Here is a 19533-nt window from a genome sequence, read left to right on the forward strand (position 1 = left end):
CTCCCGCGACAGGCAGTCTGCGCTTTTACCTCAGTGCGGCCTGTTTGTACATACCTCACCATGCTTTTATGCGCACGTTGCGAAACAAATACACCTGAAGTGGGCGCAAAAGTATTAGTACATCTGGCCCTACAACACGGTCTAACGGCAGTTCTCGAAATGGTCACGTTATTTTTAATCTATTGATTCGTGTTCACGGGGACGTTTTTGTTGTTTTTTCCGTGGTGGCCAGCACGAAATGGTCTATACGGAGATTAACTGGGAAAGCAAATGCCACACCCCGGGGGAAGGACGCCTCACACGCCAGGAGACGGCCGCGGGGGAGGACGTCTCACACGCTGGGACACGGCTGCAGGGATGCGCAACAATAACGGGATGACGGAGGTTGGGTTAATGAAAAAAACAATGGAGAAAGGACGCCTTACACGCCGGGAGACGGCCGCAGGGAACGCGCAACAATAACGGGATGGTTAACAGGGAAACAAAACGGCACACGCGGGACGCGATCCCAGGCCTCCAGGGTGAAAGTCCGGAATTGTTTCACCCATCCACCACCCCAACCAACCTCCTTACGCAGCATTTCATACTACACACTACCGTAGTCGTGCTGTGACCACGACATATGGTTCCCATTTAAATACATTAGTTTACATTTTCGTGCTGGCCACCACGAAAAAAAACGACAAAAACGTCCCCAAGAACACAAATCAATAGATTAAATAACGTGACCATTTCGTGAACTGCCATGAGACTGGGTTGGGCCCTAAGAGTCTACAGCCATGCTAGCTGCTCTGTGACGCTGAACTTAACATTTTGCTAATTGGCACTTAACCCTTGTGTTGTCCTTTGGGTCCCAGTGACCCGAAGGACAACACAAGGATTATGTACTTCCGTTTACTTTGTTGAGAATTGCTCTCTAAACCCTGTTTCTTGTAAAGTAAGTAAAGTTTATTTCTAGAACACAGTTCTAGACACAGTTTAAGCTGACCAAAATGCTGTACAAACAAGAACTAAGGTGCTGTATTAACCCTTGTTTAGAGAGCAATTCTCAACAAAGTAAACGGAAGTACATAATCCTTGTGTGGTCCTTCGGGTCACTGGGACCGAAGGGCAACACAAGGGTTAACACACAGTAGGATAGATGAAAAGTCAGGGGCTCACTAAAGTCGTTACAAATCATCCAGACCTTAAACATTTCCCCTCAATGCATCCAACAGTTGTCCAGAGACAAGATGAAAACTACAAATGGTGGCACTAGACAAAAAGTCAAGGGATTACGTCAGTTATTACACATTGTGTAGGAATCATGAATGTTTGTGTAAACTGTTTTTGCCAGTCCAACTAGTAGTATTACTAGTCTATTTGCCGAAATATCGGAGAGCTTTGACCTGTTGGTGGCGCTTGAGGAAAAGTCGGCAAATTGTCAGCCAGAGATCATGACTATCAGTTATATGTATATTTCGGTCTGGACCCAAACCGTTGCCAAAATATAAATAACTGTGCAGTAACTTCCTGTTTGAGTGGCAGCTGTTCTCCCTGTTGAAACAGGAGACTACCCTTTCAAAGACTACCCTGTGATTTTAGTTTTAAAAACAAACATTTGAAGAAGCTACAGAAGTAAAGTAATATACAGAAATAAGCATGAGAAGGAAGCAAAAAATCAGCATGCAGGACATGAACGGATGCAAGATGGAGGAAATTAACTTTCAACCACAAGTTCCCCATTTACGGATGGTTAATCTTTTCTTTTTGTGTTTTTCTTATTCTCATTGCCCACGTTCCTAACCCCTTCTGCGTTAACTGTTTTGGTATGAGTCCACATAATGCAATTTTTTAAATGTTAACATACATATAAATTTCCAGTAAAACATTAGATTATTATTGATGACTCATCCTACACTCCCTCTTGGGTATATAGAAATATATGCACGCAAATGATTCAGGGGACCAGCTGACTCCTCCCATCACATAAACATGTGACATGGCAGCAGCTAACGGAGCATCATGCTTATCGTATCCACAACTTTCCTCCTGAGAGATCACATCCAATCCCCAAGTCTCACATCCATCTCTAAATTCTGTGTTTTGCGTTGATGGACAAGATGATCGCAATGCTCGTGCTTCTGATCCTCAAACCAGGTACGGGGAGATCATTTTTCAATTTTCATTTCAAGACAAAGTGCCATATTGCATTTATTTCCGTAACTACTATTTTTATTTATTGGATTTTTTTTTTATTTACTTTAATTAATTCTATTTTGTTCATAATGCACTCTTATAAACACATCTAGTGAGGGCATCATTTCATTTTCACAGTGACTGACATCCTTATGTTTGCAACCCGACCAACCCTTTTTTTAAAAGGTCAGTTTGGTATTCTCATTAAAATTTCTCTCTTCTGTCCAGCCACCATAATTCAGAAACTCTTGAGTTCTGACACACTCAACAGAGCTCAACTAAAAGCTTAAGGAGCAGTAGAGAGTACCAAAGGGCTGCCAAACATCAGTTGCTGCAGGTTCAAATGAGCTTGGTGCATTTATAACACAGCTGTTGACACAGAATTTCCAAATCTCATTTCAGTATGTGTTTTTCTTTAATGTTTGAAGAACCAATGGTTTCATTGTGCACATCTATGCATCTTAAACAGACCAAGGGTCTTGACTTTTCTGATGAGTTCAGTCTGTTTAATTATTTTAAGTCACATTCTAAGGTTTAAGAAATATTGTTGCTGAGGAGCATGTTGTTACAGTTCTGGGGATAGTGGACCCAAATGCAGGGAGAGGCAGGCAGGCAGGAGAAGGTTGAGGTAGAGGATTTATTGATTTAAACACAAAAATAAACCAAGGGAGTACTGTGAGCTGCAGCAGGCAAAAACCAATTCTAGAAAAATCCCAAAAACCAAGAAGGTACAAAAAACAGGAAGCACAACTTAAGGGAGCTGACGCAGACACATACAAACTAGCCAGGCAGGGACACAAACTGACAGGCAAAACACAAGCAGACACAAAACGATCTGACAAGAGACAAGAGAAACACAAGGACTAAATACACTGGGTTTTAGAGGTAAGGAGGGGAAGGTGACACAGCAGGTGAAACACTTTAGGGGCCCTATTTTAACGATCTGAAATGCAAGTATGAAACTTAAAACGCAAGTAGCTTTATGGGCGGATCTCGGGCGCTGTTGCTATTATAACGGCGGGATAAATGACGTCCGACACAAATCTAAAATGGGTTGGTCTGAAGTAGCTAGGTGTGGTTTGGGCGTAACGTGCAATAAACCAATCAGATCGTCATCTCACATTCCCTTTAATTCCATGGCGGATTGCTATTATGATGGCGGATTTGCCTGGCGCTTGCCAGCGGGAGCTGTCCGGGATGCGGCAAAGTAATAAATCCCCGTCTTGACCGGGTGGCGATGTTGCTGCGGCCTCTCGGGCGCATCTCCTATGGAGAGGATTGCTGCAGCCATGGAGCATGGGCCTCCAAACGCACCACCTGCTCCTGTTGTGCCCCTTCCTCCTCCCCCCACTCCATCTCCGTCCACCAGCTCCACCAGGAGCGCGTTGCCACTCCCAGACCAGATCCCGCCAGAGTGTCCAATCCCACCGTAGTTCAATATCACATCTCCTTAAGTCCTCTAATATTTCCTCATTTATGTCATCAACACATCCATGATTCATGGAAATGTTGTGTAAAACACAACAAGCCACAAAGAATGCTGCCATTTTTTGAGGACTGTACTGTAAAGTGCCTCCTGATCTATCCAAACACCTGAAGCGCGTTTTCAGTAATATTTTTCCTTGTAATTATGTATGGTTTGCAAAAATAGGAACTGCTGCGTGTAGATGAGAAAAGCAAAGTGTATTTTATGGCCTAGCATGCGCCCCTAAAATAGCATCTGAATAACGCGCCACTGACTTTAGACTAGTGCCACTGACTTTAGACCAGGTTTTTCCTGGTCAGTGGCGGAATTGTTTTCTGAAACTGCAAAATAGCACCAGGGAACGTTAGCGCCTGAACATGCCTCCTCTTTTCGCTGAACCGCACCCGGGTTTTTTTTCTTTTTTTGGGGGGGCGTGGGGGGGGGGGAGGGGGGGGGGGGGGGGGGGGAGGGGGGGGGGGGTGTTTTTGTCAGCGGAAAACACAGGAAGCAAAACTAGATACAACAAGACAGAAAACAGACTATCAAAATAAAACAGGAAACAGAAACATACACAACGCACAGGATACACCACAGAACAGAAACACACACAATCCACAGAATACACAGTGACAACAGGAAAACAGAAAAATACCCAACAACAACAATACATATACAAAACAGCAACAGGAATGTCCATAACTACAACACATGTTTCCATTTCCTCTGATTGTTCCTTTAACTCTGCATATAAAGTGAAACAATAAACCTAATTAGAACAAATGACATGACATCATGATCTCTCTGCAGGAAGTGTGAGTGCTGGTTGGCCAGTGACTTTTGAAAACCCAAATCCATGTGCTTTAAAGGGATCATCGGTGCATCTCAGGTGCTCATACAACTACACAGATGGGGAAACTGTTAAAAGGACTGCATGGTACAAAGGGGAATTAATAGATGGCACCTGGAAACGCGTTGAGCTCTCAGACCTTCCTTCATATCAAAATCGTTTTAAATATCTTGGCGACCAGCAGCACGACTGTGGCCTGGCAATTGATGACCTGCAGGATAATGACACTGGACATTACTACTTCCGGTTTGATACACAGAGGTTTGGACAGCGGAGCAAAGAATCTGTGTATCTGTCTGTCACAGGTAAAATGATTCTACATTGAGTGTTACTGTTCAAATTCAATGTTTTCAGTTTTTCACTAATACCATGCTCTCTGTTTCTTTACCTGATCGGTGTCCAGAGCTGAGTGCCAGAGTGTACCCTGACAGGGTGAGAGCAGGAAGCACTGTGAATCTTGAATGTGGAACATCCTGCCAACTTCCCAACACAGTTTGGTTTAAAGATGGGCGTCCAGTAGCCAAACCAGTGTTCCAGGCTCAAGCAGAGGATTCTGGGAATTATTTATGTGCTGTCGAAGGACAGGAGTCAGTGCTATCTGACTCTGTGGCTCTGGATGTTCAGTGTAAGTATGTTTATTATGACATTGTTGGTTGAGAAACTGCTATTTCACTATGTGATGCATAAACTTAAAGGAATAGTTCAACATTTTAGGAAAATACTTATTGAGTTAGATGAGAAGATTGATGCCACTGTCATGCCTGACCATTAAATAAGAGGCTACCACCAGCAGCCAGTTAGCCTAGCTTAGTGCAACGACAGAAGGGAAAAAGCCAGCCTGGCTCTGTCCAAAAGTAACAAATCCACCTACCAGCACCTCTACAGCGCACACATTTTTGATATTGCACGGGCAACGCTCCGACGGTGGTGGCAAAAATAGCATGTAACCTTATGGCGGTATCTTTATTACTGTGAAGTGAATTAGTGATGAATCATTCTCATGAATGAACATACAGTACATAAATAATAGCCTAATTTTACCCATAATGATAAAGATACAGAAAAAATAGAAATGCATGGCAAAAAATCATATTGTAAATCTTTTAGAGGCCCCCAAAATTTCAGAGGAGCTCCCGCTGGCTCTTTTAGTCACAGTCAGGCTAGCTGTTTCTCCTGTTTCCAGTCTTTATGCTAAGCTAAGCTAAGCTAACCAACTCCTGTTGGTATACCTTTGTATGTACCATACATATATGAGAGTGGTATCACTCTTCTCATCCACCTCTCAGCAATAAAGTAAAGTAAGCGTATTTCCCAAAATGTTGAACTATGTCTTTGAATCTTTAAAGGAATACGCTTTGACAATTAAGCTACAAATGGTCAGGATCTTCCATTATTATTTTCTTTTTAACTTGTACACAAAAAATAAATCCTCTGAGTGAATGTATACAACAGCACAGTGGTTGTGTTTTTAATACAGATCCCCCGTTGAATGTATCTGTTGAGATAAGTTATGCTGGTCACCTGACAGAGGGCAGCAGTGTGAATCTGAGCTGCAGCAGTGCTGCTAACCCTGCAGCAGACAACTACACCTGGTACTGGGCTTCTGTTTCCAGTTCCAGCTCCCTGCTCCAGGTGGGCTCAGGACAGGTGCTGTCTCTCCCCTCTGTGGAGGCATCCCACTCTGGACTCTACCTCTGCCAGGCCAGGAACCCACTGGGGCAAAACAGCTCAACTGAGGTGCTGCTGACAGCGGGTGATGCAGACAGTGAGTATGTAGGGAAAATAAGCAGATTACAACGTGTTCAGCGATTGTATTGATATTGATCATCCAATGGGGAATGATAGTTCTAATGTTGCAAATTAGCAGATTAACCCAATTCATTGGGCTAGAGTGCAGTCAATCTGACAATTGGGATTTCCATTGGACCAGAGCACTGTCACTTGGCTGTCTGTTCTACCAATTTTCCCAGCCCTTGTCACATGACACGACCATTTAATGTTTTCATGATGACTATCCAAAATTCTGATACCATAGAATCAGCACTGGAATTGTTTTTTAAAAAGTGGCAGACTGAGCCTATAGAAAATGTGTATTGTATTCAGATACACAATTTGTTTAAAATGAAAACAAGTGAAACTAATAATGAGTGTGATGTTTTATTTAGCAGAATTACATTGTGTTGCTCTATCCTATCCATCCTGATTATTGCCCCCCCCTGTGGCACCCCACTAAAAAAATCCTGGAATCGCCAATGGTGGAAAGAGAATCCTATTTTATTCATCACAACCATATATCTACAGTTGAATACCAAACTTCTTGTTAAAATGAGCTGATTTTTTAGAAAATATAGTACTGTGGAATTTCAAAAATTGACTACATTTTTACAATGTATTTGCTGAACATTTCTAATTATATTTGAAAATATGAGATGCCATTAGTTTCATTTCTCATACATTTTTTTTCAAACTCTACTAACAGTTAACCGTGTCATCATCTTTGTTGGTACTGGAGTCTGTATTGGCCTGTTGCTTCTACTGTTTATTATCTGGGCATGGTAAGTTAAACACTCTTGATTTTGGACTGTAATATTTCATTTTATGACTGTCATGAAATGTTGGAAGAGGTCAATGTAAGTCCTTTTTGTATTTCATTGTTAAAGGAGGCAGAGATGTAGTTCTGCTGTGGATAAAGAGGTAAGACCTTCTCCTGGTTCAGTTTAAATAAATGAATGAGAGTTGAACACCAAATGTCTAATGTTGCCCGGTTATGTTTCAGGAAAACAGCCCTGATTATGAAAACATCAGCATTGCCTAAATGGGTGAAAAGCAAACAAACAGGTTGACAGAGAAGGACATGTCTGTTGTCTCCCTCCGCCTGAGCCTGATGACATTTCATTAAACCAGATACATGACCTGCACAAGAATGTCTGTGCTTTGTACGCTGCCTGGAGCTCAACATAGTTGCTGAGCAGCAAGTTTCCCAACATGAAAATGCAGCAACACCTCTCATTCCCTCCTGACTCCTGTCTGTGTAAACGTCAAGTACTTCTCATGAGAAGACAGAAGGGAATTGGAACGTTACCCAACCTTGCAACAATACTTTTATGAGAAAATAGCTTAATTTAGTAACTTAAGCTATGAAAGTACAGTAATGTAACATTTTTCAGTGGTTCACTGCTGGTAAAACAGACTGTATCCAGAATCAGTGGTCGAACCAGGATATGCTGCCATCTTGAGTTCAAAATACTTATGCAAATGATGTTCTTGTAAATGATTTGTTAGCTTCAGTCCACCAAATTAGAAATATTATGTGTGTTTTATTGTTATTTCAGTATAAACACAGCTGTGAAGTCGCGTAGAATGGTCGACATTTAACAGTCACAAACTCCACCAGCGGTGAGCAGTAGTTGGATACAAGCACCCCATTTCTGCACCAGTCCGTGTTAACACAGCCCACCTCCACGAGTCTTACCCGGCGACAGAGCAGCATCTCTATCTGCTCTGAAGGCTAGCAGTAGTGATGGCGAACTGAAGCTTTCTGAACCAGTGAAGCTTTCAATCCAATTGTATCGAAAAAAAGGTTCAGTACTCGAAACTTCAGAACTCTATGAGGACATCTGCTGTTGAAAGTTAAGGATAACATTGTGTCACAAACTGTTTCACAGTTATTAGCCATGAATGTCTTTGAGTTGAAGATGAATACATTTTGAGTATGAATTCATGGATAAATAAATAATGACATAAATAACTAAGCCTATGTGGGACCTTGCATAAATAAAAATGTAATTGCCTTCTCCACAAAAAAAAAGAACAATAAAGTTAGGATTTTGGTTGTGAACTGTCTTGTGTTTGTAAACAAATACATCAGTTTGGGAGGGAAATGAATGAAGAACACATTGCACATTGCCCACACATTTGTGTGATTATATTGAGTACGTAGCATAGAGCAACATTGTCTCCTCAGCCAAATAGGTGAGATATGCAGTGCAGAAGGCGCTATAAACTCTCTTTTATAAACTCTCTACTCAGTATAAATTTAGGCTACTTGCAATAAACTTGCTATAAACTAGGCTACTCGGTATGAACTTTCTACTGGCTATACACTTTCTACTCGCTATAATATTCACTATAATAATCTCTCTATTCACTAACTCTCCTGACTCTGTTGACTCCCTACTGCAATAACCCACAAAGGCGTGCCCCGTGTCGCGATGCTCGCGCAGCTTTTGAATTCAACTTTGAAGCAGTCACGTGGGTGTGTGTGAAACGAAGCTTCGGACGTCACTGGTCACGTGATTATCCCAAAACGAATCAAGCGCCGATACAAAGCTTAATTCCAAATTGGTTCATGTTTTCGATACATGCCTCGAAGCAGGGGGTTCACGGCTAACATCACTAGCTAGCAGGCCTGGTAGCTGAACTCGCGTTGGGAGTTTCGTTGAAGTTGGATGTAGTCTAGTTTGTTGTATAATGAGCGGACACTTGCAAGCAGGATGGATGGGACAGATGGCCGGCTAGCATTAGCTTTCCACCTAGCTCGAACTCCTGCACGCCGCTTTCGAGGTCCCTTTCCCCGGCTGGCGGCATGGAGCGACACTGCAGGCTGAGGTGCTGGTCTCCGTAGCAGGCGAAACTTGCGTAGTGTGTCGATTATTCCGTCTGTAATAAAGTGTCCTGCATATTCTCCAATCTGTACCAATGTATCCCGGTGGTACACATGTGCGGTAGTTTGAATGCACATAATTGTTGTAAAAGTTTGCTGTTGAAAAGAGAGAGCCTGTTTAGCGTAGCTCCAAGATGGCTGACACTCGACCATGGATGTATTAAGGCACTTGACTCGCATCGGTAGCGACAGTCCCACCCCTATGGGCGGGTTGAAAACATGCGGAACTAGCTGGCTGTAGTCCATAGACTCTGGGCAAAAATCCCTCCAATGACGCTAAATGAAGATTTTTGCGTCATCAGAGGCTTTTTTTCCAGACCCACAATACAGAGAGGGAGGGAAGCATGGTAATTTGAAAATACTACCGTGTTTCTACTGATACAAAGCTAAATGCTAATTGGTGAAGTATCCTTTTATCATATTTAGTGTTTGAAATTGTAACAGAAATAATCACAGCATAGCATTTATGGGGTCAATGCATTTTAAAGTTTGTTTCATCTGTAAACTGTTCAACATATGCCACAGATGGCAGGACTTTGGTTAATATGGTAGTAATCCGTAATCGCTATTCAATAATCTTTTTGTGTACCTTCTGACTCCTGTAAAGACATTTCACACCTGCATGAAAAATAACAAGCATTTCCTGGCTGCTGTAATCACTGTATAAATCATGTTTTTATGTCAAAGTATAAGTTATTAACATGTTTTCTTATACAATAAACTTAAACTCTTATTTTAAAGGCAATTTTCTTTTTGAACAGTTGTTTGAAAATGGATGGAAGATATCACACATGTTGCAAATCTCGGTATAACTCTTCACTATACTAAATACATATGATTTAATGGTTTAAACAATACTTTATTAAATCAAACTAAACCAAATTAGACCAAATTAACTATATACAGAATGGGATGTAGAAATCAGTGGAGTAGGGTGTGCTGGGTGAGTGTGTGTTGGTGTTGCAAAGTGTGAACTCAGAAAAAGGCAAACCTAAGACAACATAAGACAACATAACAAAACATAACATAACCAAACATAACCTCACCGAATCTTGGTGTGCCTGTCGAGGCAGCAGGGACAGAGAGAGGGGAGAGACAGAGGATACTGCAGCTTAAGAAGCCTCAGCACACCAGACCCAGGTGAACTCTAATTAGTAACCAGCAAAGGCACAAAATAGGACACATCTCCACAATGTAGACAGCAAAAAACACTCAAATGACACCAAAGGGACATCACAGTGTGCCACTAATTACCTCTATTCTCATTAAAGCATCAAATAAATGTTAAAAATGTACAGGTAAAAGCAACCCAACGAACTGATGCACATATAGTATGTAAAACTGTCTCTTTAAATATTTTAGAAATGAAGTCATGTACTTCCTTGTTTACTTAATTAGCATTAAGAAATAAATGTGTGCACTACTTATGTACTCAGCTTGCTTTAATACCATAAATCAGAAAAAAAGCCCAAATCGAAAGACTAATGAGTTGAAAAGTTGATATCCAAGACCATTTTGTAAATGGATGTCCGGGGCGTCAGAGTCACTGTCCTCCTGGTTTTCATGGTCAGGCTCTGGTCAGTATCTGTTAGAGCCTTATCACACTGAAGAGTTTACTCAAAACCAAGCAGATGTGACCCAGTCCATACTGCTTACAGCTTTTAATTGGATCATTATGACTTTATTTCCTGTCTTCATCTTCATGCTCATCATCATCACTAACACAGTTACAGCTGTTTCTGGAAATTGTTTATAGAACAGTAGTGGGTTCACTCTGTGGCGTGTTGTTAAAATCCAAGCGCGAACAACAACTTTGGATGTCATCTATGGTCGTCATATGTGACGAACCATGGAGGATGTATTCAAATTCATATCTGTTCCTGCAACACTTCAACCGACTAGAGCACGAAGTAGAGAGATTTCGGTAATGAGAAGGGGCGACTGAGGATTTTCAGTCAATTTTCTCAGTTATAATAAATATTTTTCTAGACGATTGCTTGGTTAAATCCTGACAGCAGCATTTAGCTTAACCCTAAGCACAATCACGCTTAAACAAATGAAATCAGATGATCAGATGAACAGAATAGATATTCAGATTTTGATTCAGTGCTGTCAGTTTTCAAGTAAACCATTTACTCTCTTAAAGTGATGGTTCGGAGTAATTTCACCCTAGGGTCCTTTGCACCATGACCTCGAGCCAAACACTCACCCAGAAGCTTTTTTCAGCTGGGTCATCAACAACAACAGCAGAGAGCAGAAGCCAGCAGGCAAGTGTTCATAAACTTCTGGTGTACTTACAAACTTTACAATCCATCGTTTTATGAGAGCATAACCTATTTGTACTACTGTAGACGTTTGGTATCATTTCGGGCATTATTAGTGGGGTAATGTTAAGAGACACTTCGGATCCATTAGCCCCTGCGCTAAGCTATTCAGCTGATAACGCTACTCTACGCTAACTCTCCCAATGTTCGACCCAGGTGAAAAAAGCTTCTGGGGGTGTTTGGCTCGAGGTCATGGTGCAAAGGACCCTAGGGTGAATTACTCCGAACCATCACTTTAAAGCCCAAGTGAGCCAAGTACCTCCTCGTTAAGCTCAGTGCATTGAAATTCAGGAACTAAGGGTTTCAGCATTGTGTCCTGCTTGCTTGAATGTACAGCAATGTCTATCATATGCAGACATGTATAAAGTACTAGACACCCATACTTGAGTAAAAGTACAAGTGCTCTATCAAAAAAGTGACTTGAGTAGAAGTTGAAGTGCTCTTTAAGCACCACACTTAAGTGGAAGTACTAAAGTATTCAACATTTTTTGTACTTAGGTATTGCAAGTAGTTTATTTTAAAATGTACTTCTCAAGTACTGAAAGTAAAAGTACAAGTATTGCATTATGTAGTTATTAAAGAAAGCTGTCAAAAGTTTGAATATCATATTGTTTATATTATTAAAATTTTTTGTTGTATACTTCTTTAAAAATAAAAAGGAAACTTGTTTTGGGGAGAATAAAATGACTCTGGGCTGAGTTTTCCTAGTAACCTTACCAAAAAGGCTCAGGATGCTGCAAATGTTGGTATAATATGAAAATGGCTGGTGGATTTAAGACAGGATTGAAACAGCAGGAGCTTTTCAGCGACTTTAGAGTGAAATAAACATTACAGCGTACATTGATGTTAAAATGTATACAGGTTGGCAGGACGGTCTGAAATGTTTTGCATGGTCTTTCGCTGTACGTTTTGTTGGTAAATGTGAGATGTTCGAGTCGCACATGTCTCGTCTTCATATCAGAAACAAGGAAATGAATTCACTCCCGCTTGGTCATTGGCTCTCAGAGTCACATACTGATACAAAGTCTGGCACGTGGGACTGCTGGGATTGGTTGAAGTCACGGCAAACTCCGGTTATTTTTTCAAATTTGCGGAAAGGTTGCGAGATTGGTCAAAATTGCAGAGTCGCACCAAATTCACGGTGATTGGTTGTAACGAGTAACGATGCAGCACATAAAAAATGTATCGGAGTAAAAGTATTAAACTCATCGAAAATATGTACTCAAATAAAAGTGGAAATAGGAGGAAAAACTAATACTCCAGTAGAGTACAGATACAGCCTTTTAGTACAGTAGTGCAGAAGTTCTACTCATATGATCTTATCATATGATCTTCAGGTCAAGCAGGCCAAAATGGGCTACAGCATGTGATGCAATATAATTTGAAGGTATCTGCTTGTATTATGGCTTTACTTGGCAACATGAAGTTAAACGCAGTGTCTGAGGGTATTAAGAAAAATATCTACCTATCTTCAGTTATAAAAATAATTAAATAAAATGAATAAGGTCTCTGAGGATTAATAAATACTGGCCGTAGATGTACAGAAAAAATCTCCATGGTATCTTCTTTTGTGAAACAGAGTCGAGGCTAAATTGAGCCAGGATAACTGGGAAATCACGGCTTAATCCCTTATCTTGGTTTTGTGAAATAGCCCTCTGGTGGTTGTATGGTGTTTTTGTTTTTTTGAGTCCTTAATGTGCTGGTGCAGTTGTCTCGGTCAGGACATACGACTGGTGTCTTGATGACTTCCGTCTCCTGAAAGGACAGACAAATATAAAAAAAAAAAAAACATTGTAATTTACATTATTAAGTGAAGTTAATCTTGATTCATTTTTCTTTAAAATATAATAAATAATGCGTTAACACTGTATGTTACTCAAACACTAAAGATCTTTGGCTAATGTTTACACTATGGGGATCAGTTCAAGAAACTATTATGTGAATGCATCAGGTTTTTTCAGACCCAGTTTCACTTCTTGTTAGGCTGTGTGTTACATTACATAACCACACACTTCCTATAAATATGAGCTCTTTTGTTATAAGTGATGCAAGCAGGAAGAGATTTTTTGAAATTATATTATTTAACTTATACTATCCACCAACCCAACAGTACAGTACCGTACCTCTTAAGATTCCTGAAGACTGACTGTTCCTCCTTTTCATTCTACCTCAGTTGTTTTCTTATATCAGCTCTTTATTGCTGTTGTTCAGCTGGCTGCCTCTTTTGTTGTTGTTGTTGGCTGTTTGTTTGTTTGTTTGTTTGTCTTTCTCCGCCCCAAGTCCCCCTCCCCGTTCTCTTGCAGGTTTCGTCGCATTGTGCAATTGTTGTTTTCCTCTGTTGTTTTCTGTTGTCCCCACCCCTCATCCCCGTTATCTTGCAGGTATGGTCCTTTCTCGGTGGTGTCTGTTTGTGTGGTGTTTGTGCCCCCCACCCTCATTTCTGTCCCCCTGTCCGGCCCGGTGACAAATCATGACATAACTAAATAAATAATAAACCAGACAAAGGAGTATGTTAAAACTCTCTTGTTAAAGTAAAATCTGTTTGGCACAACAAGGTATTTAGCTCCTAATACTGTATACCAAGCTACAGGGCAGGACAGGTTAAAAGTGTGTGTGTGTGTGGGGGGGGGGACAACTGAAGAAGATGGTGATAGAACTAATAACAGGAAACAAATAAATACAATAATACTGATCAGCTTTATGAGAAGCAAAGAACTCACCTTGTTAAGAGAATGGCAACTATGGCCACAATAGCCAGTAGAACCACGATGGTTACTCCGATAAGCATCAATCGGAATCCTGAAGAGTCAGATGGGGTCGTTGCTGTAGTGGACAGAAACGGGATTAGAGCCAGAACAGAACTGTCTCAGGCAGTATTATTTAATACAATGTGCAAGTGGATGGCTAGAGCTTGGACCATTTTGCATTTAAATGCAAAATGGGCAAAATATTTGAAATAAATATTAACTGGACAAAGTAATTTTTCTGTTGCATCCCAGTTAAGGTTTGGCCATGTGTTACTCTGGGACTATTTTCTGCAGGATTGAGGAGCAAACAGGTTGCCACTGAAAACTGCAAAACATTTATTCAACTACCTCTGGAACCTTTCAGTGTTACGGTGTCGGTCTGTGATCCATGTCTGTTGCGTGCAACACAGCAGTGCTGCCCATATTCCTGAGTAGTGATGTTGGCACTGCTGAGTGTCGGGCCTCGTCCTGTGGGTGTAGCCGTGGATTGTCTTGCTCGGTGAAAGCTTTTGTCTGCTGTAGATAGACACGCTTTGCCCTGGTACCAGGTGAATGTGCGGACAGGCGGGTTAGCATCACTGCTGCAGGTCAGAGTGACAGGAAGCCCGTCTTGTAGCTCTCCAGCAGGAGAGACTGAGACAGCTGTGTTTTGAGGAGAGTCTAGACAGGAAGGAGATGAAAAGTCCGTTACACCTGGCTTCAAGTCATATGATATCCTGTCTAAACACTGACTGCTTTTAACCCATTCTTCAAACTAAATGTTAACCACATTTTCAAACTGTGCATCCAGCGAAGAATTTCTCAGTAAATTCTAAGTTGAAATGCTCCGTCAGAAGCACATTGCTTAAAGATTTAACCATTTATTGCAACAAACGGAAATGAGCTGATGGCTCCGTTCTTGATAATGCTCCCTGGACCAGCCAAGCAGCATGCTAAGCTGAGATAGGGAGCACCGTGCAGAAACACCCCTGGGTAAAAAAAGAGTGAGCCAAAAGAAAGACATTAAAAAAACATTTTAAACTTTGAGTCATGTTAGGACTCTGAATTAGGAAGGTAGCTGCAGTGCAGCAGCAGTGAGTGTAGCAGCGTCAGTGCAGCAGGGACCAGTGAGGAGGGAGTCACATTTAAAAGGGCCGCCTTGATGTGAGAATGGCTGTGGTTGGTTTAGTGTTCTGCATGAACTAACGCTAGGCTTAATTTAATGTTAAGCACAGCAATACGTTAAATATGAATTTAAATCAGGAATGAACTTCACCTACACTCTACGTCAACGAGCAGCATTGTTGAGTTCTGCACTTTTTCTCCAGTCTGTATCTGACAGTAGTAGCTGCCAGAGTCATCAGAGGTAACCTCACTGATGTTCCACACCTGTCCAGTATGTCTCGGGCTGGTGCTAGTGCTCCTGTACCATCTGTAACGGGCCTGTGGGCTGGCCGCTGGGCTGCAGCAGGCCAGGCGTAAGGCCCCGCCCTCTGTGATGTCACTGGACGGACTTGCTGACACTGTGACTGCGCTGGAGGAGTCTGGAGAAAACAAGGGTTAGGAAATCAGGAAAGTGCACTGCATACTTACTTGAGATATTCAAGTACAGTTTGTAGACAAAATTCATCATTTGACTGGTTAGTCAATCCCTGCTTGTATTTCAGCAGGGCAAAATCACAATTGCTTGTTGAGAAATATTGATATACATTGTTTTGTGTCTGCAGACTGTTTCCAGGAGTTTAGTGATTTGTTACCAACAACTGTATAACGCTCTCTGTTTAGGGCCTTGGCCAGGATTTTAGAAATACTGTGGTTAAAGATCCAAACACCTGCCAGATCATTTCAGATTATTTAATCATTTGGGATATTTCTCCCTGTTGAATTCATTTAACTCTACTATTATTATAGTTTCTCCTCTACTGTATATGATAGTCTAAAAGCTATTTATTTGTTTGTACCCAATCTGAGTTGAAAATCTTTCAGACGAATGCAAATATCCAACTTGTCTCTAATAATTAATTTATATTCTCCTGTATTCTACCATGTTTCATTGTTTAGCTCATCCTTATTCACAAAGGATGACACGGCATGGCAAGAGAAAGAAAACAAGAAAACAATAACAGTAAGTTGACACGGACGTTTCTCAATGATTTCATAATAATACATTTGTGGTGGAACTACACCACACCACACCCTATACACAAAAAAAGATGAGGCTCTAATACCTTAAATTGCTCTAAATCCCCCTTCTTCTTTTTTAAAGTTCAGCGAAGACAAGTTACCAGTTCATCCCTACATGTTTGGATGTGAGTTATTTTCATCATAAATATAGGTCGTTAATTGGAAACATAGAACTGGCCTTTGACACAAGAATGATGTAAAATTGAGTTTATACATTACTTCATTTAAAGTCAGTTGTCAGTTTCAGTTCTACTTCTCATAAATAGCCCAAAGTGTCAAACACAGAGTTGCATTAAGGAAGTGGTTCATACTTGCTAAAACATCAACACTTGTTATCCAATTATAGCAGTAATAAAGTTAGCAAAGTACAAATATTCTTAGTTGTTGAACGAGGGTTCAGTTGAAAACCCCGAAAACAGCTAAAACCTGTATTACTGCTATAAAAGTATTGATATGCATTGTACTATAAATGGATCATGGTTTTGACTGTGTGCTTTCAAATGAAAGAATGACACAGCTGTAGAAAAAAGGGAAGTTCATGTGATGGTCATTGATCATGTAGCCTGTGTAACATATAGAGATGGAACCTTGCTGCGTTTGGGGGCGTGAACCAAAATAATTTACATAAATAAGCGAGTTTTGCCAGAAAAATTCTCTTGTGTGGTTAGGGCACCTTGCTCTTCGGACGCGAGGGTTTCAGTACTTAGAAGTTACTCACGGAATCTACTAGGTTCGGGACTTTGTATTTTGTTTTCCTTGCTTGTTTCTTAAACAACGACTACCAGAAACCTACAACTCGACACAGTTACTCCCAGGCAGACAGGCATGGGGCACTAGACAGACAAGCAGTAAGACAGTGTGCCAGTGAGACACAAAGGGCAAAACCACCAACATAGAAGAAGGACAAATCAAATGACTGTGGTTTGTCTACTGTGGTTGGTCAGTGCAAACTGAGACTGTCAGTTAAGTTATTCTGAGATAAATGTCAATCATGGGTGAAAATCAAGGCACCATTTAATAAAATCCGCTCCCTTCTTTGCATTTAAAATAACACACTGGCATAAACACCACGTTGGAAAAGAACATATGGATGTATGTGTTGTGATGGTGATGTTGCCATATTAAATCTTGCTTTACATTTCTTTTTTCTTAAATGCCTTGCAACTCTACAAATGAGGATCTATTGATTGACGTTTGTGATGATCGTGTTGATTATGATCAGTTGTAGTATTAAAATGAAAGATTCCCACCTGTCACCAGGAGCTGTGTACCGCTCTGCTCTAGCATCTTCTGTGTAGGGTGGCTGGTGATGAGGTAAAACACGTATGTGCCGCTGTCTGACTGCTTCAGATCAGAAATCCTCAGAGAACAGTTTTTTGTTCCTGGTTGTCCCAGGTACTCCACCCTGCTCTGGTAGGATGGATCTGGGAAGACACCGTCACTGTGGAAGACATATCTGAGACGGACAGACAGACAGACTTAGATATTTATTTTGTCCAACCCCTGTGCTATTAGTTCTAATATGCTTAAATGAATGGCAGGTGTTTGTGTGCGTTTTCAACAATACCTTGGTGTGATGCAGCGACTGTCTTCGAGACACCACATTTCAGACAAAACTTTGTACTTTTGTCCTTCTTCTCCTCCACCCTAATAAAGAAAAATAAAGGAGTTGCTAAAAATAGAAAACAAGGAGCTTTAAACTAGGCATAAAGTAGGCTTACTGTAAAATAGCAGATGCTATGTTTGTGTTAACTCTAGATGTTTTAACCACTCCCAAAACTTTAATTGCAAGCTTAAGTTAGTTAGTCATCCTTAATCACCCCTCTGTAGCTGCACATTTCTATTCCTCCTGGTTACAGATATGAGCTCTTGCAGAGGAATTCTTCTGGTTAAAGACACACCGCAGGATGTATTGCTACTGCTAACAATGCCTTCTTTATTGAATTACCTGAGAAGAGAGCCGTCCCTCTTCCTTGGTTTCATTAGAACTTTGGGGGTAGTCATAGGAACAAGGGAGAACCACAGAGGAACCAATAACAGCACAGATAGGACTAGAGGGGAGACCAACTGACCAATCACCTGCAAGAATACCTGAGGGGCAGAGAATATGTGCGAAAATATAGCAAGTTAACCACCAAGTTACATTGGGTTACTTTTATTTTACAGATTAAAAGTAAAAGAAATACACAGTTGTACTGTGCGCTGTAAAAAATTTATTTGTATTTTCTAGGCAATATGGCCTATTTTGACTTTTTTTAAATTAATATTAATACTATAAGGTGGTATGTGTCTGCTCAGAAAGGAATGCACTTGGTTACAAATCACTAGATGTATTTTTGCTATTTGGGAGAAATATTAAAATGTACAATGAACAAAATTGCCAGGATTTTTTTGTGGCAACTGCAATATGACACAGTGAATGTGTTACACACGTCACTGAAATAATCCTCAAAGCAGTTGTGACCACACACATAAGCTTTATGATTTTTATGCTACATTAATGTCACTGTAAGAAAGAACTGTCAAGCTCAACAGTTAATTCTGTTCAGTCTATTTTGAAACTCCAGACAGATGCTGGGCCAGCTGATCTTCACAATGCTAAATGTGGGTGCCACCAGGAATGCTGCTGGTACTTTCACACAGGGTCTTACCTTTCAGAGAGAGCGTGAGCAGCAGCCAGCAGCTCGGTGCCACTCGTCCACCCATCTTCTTCTCTTCCTATATTCTCTTCCTTGTTTTGTTTCCTCAGTCACCTGCTCCCCTGTTTTTGCTACTCCTTTTCTCTCCTTCTCGCCCCACTGTGTGACTCTGTGATCCTTGTCAACCAATCTACTCTACTCAACTCTTTAGTTAAGTCCGTGATATGTCTGCTTCTCTTCCTCCAAAGCCGAGACATATAGGTCAGATTGTCCAACTTCCCTTTTGTTTTCTCAGCCAACAAGGAACTGGGGTAATGACAGGGCTTTCAAAGGGAACTTACTGTAGGATACATTGCATGCATGTGTGTGTAGGTGGTTGGGGGACACTGGAGGCTACAGTACAGTATGTGTTTACTGGATCAATTGTACCAAAAGAGATATTAGGCATACACTTGCTGAGCGTAATGTCTATACCCAAACAATAGCTGACACCCTCAACAGTTTCCA

The 19533-nt window shown here is 41.0% G+C and overlaps 2 protein-coding genes across 2 annotated transcripts; one reads left to right on the forward strand and one right to left on the reverse strand.

Moving 5' to 3' along the window:
• Positions 1-1990: 1990 nt before the first annotated feature.
• On the forward strand, positions 1991-9885 carry LOC120561578 (B-cell receptor CD22-like). Its single transcript, XM_039804714.1, has 7 exons — positions 1991-2139; positions 4451-4795; positions 4894-5115; positions 5968-6255; positions 6970-7045; positions 7151-7184; positions 7267-9885. Exons 1-7 carry the CDS (start codon positions 2094-2096, stop codon positions 7303-7305), a joined length of 1050 nt encoding a protein of 349 aa, XP_039660648.1. The 5' UTR covers positions 1991-2093; the 3' UTR covers positions 7306-9885.
• A 2741-nt stretch (positions 9886-12626) lies between these two features.
• LOC120561582 (sialoadhesin-like) lies at positions 12627-19507 on the reverse strand. Its single transcript, XM_039804721.1, has 8 exons — positions 19039-19507; positions 18336-18478; positions 17955-18034; positions 17638-17843; positions 15484-15747; positions 14573-14884; positions 14198-14300; positions 12627-13232 (listed from the first exon to the last, which is right to left on the reverse strand). The coding sequence occupies exons 1-8, from the start codon at positions 19091-19093 to the stop codon at positions 13169-13171; spliced, it is 1227 nt and encodes a 408-aa protein (XP_039660655.1). The 5' UTR covers positions 19094-19507; the 3' UTR covers positions 12627-13168.
• Positions 19508-19533: the final 26 nt, after the last annotated feature.

This window comes from Perca fluviatilis, chromosome 7 (assembly GCF_010015445.1).
Source record: "Perca fluviatilis chromosome 7, GENO_Pfluv_1.0, whole genome shotgun sequence".
NCBI lineage: Eukaryota > Metazoa > Chordata > Actinopteri > Perciformes > Percidae > Perca > Perca fluviatilis.

Bases quoted from the DNA above. Each gene is read 5' to 3' on its own strand.
- LOC120561582 (XM_039804721.1), bottom strand. From the start codon at position 19,093: ATGGGTGGACGAGTGGCACCGAGCTGCTGGCTGCTGCTCACGCTCTCT. The intron at 17,844-17,954 runs GTATTGTTGAAA...TGTCCGTCTCAG, and splicing joins AGTCGCTGCATCACACCAAG to ATATGTCTTCCACAGTGACG. The intron at 14,301-14,572 runs GTAGTTGAATAA...TGTCCACTACAG, and splicing joins AACACTGAAAGGTTCCAGAG to CAACGACCCCATCTGACTCT.
- LOC120561578 (XM_039804714.1), top strand. From the start codon at position 2,094: ATGGACAAGATGATCGCAATGCTCGTGCTTCTGATCCTCAAACCAG. The intron at 7,046-7,150 runs GTAAGTTAAACA...TCATTGTTAAAG, and splicing joins CTGTTTATTATCTGGGCATG to GAGGCAGAGATGTAGTTCTG. The intron at 7,185-7,266 runs GTAAGACCTTCT...GTTATGTTTCAG, and splicing joins GTTCTGCTGTGGATAAAGAG to GAAAACAGCCCTGATTATGA.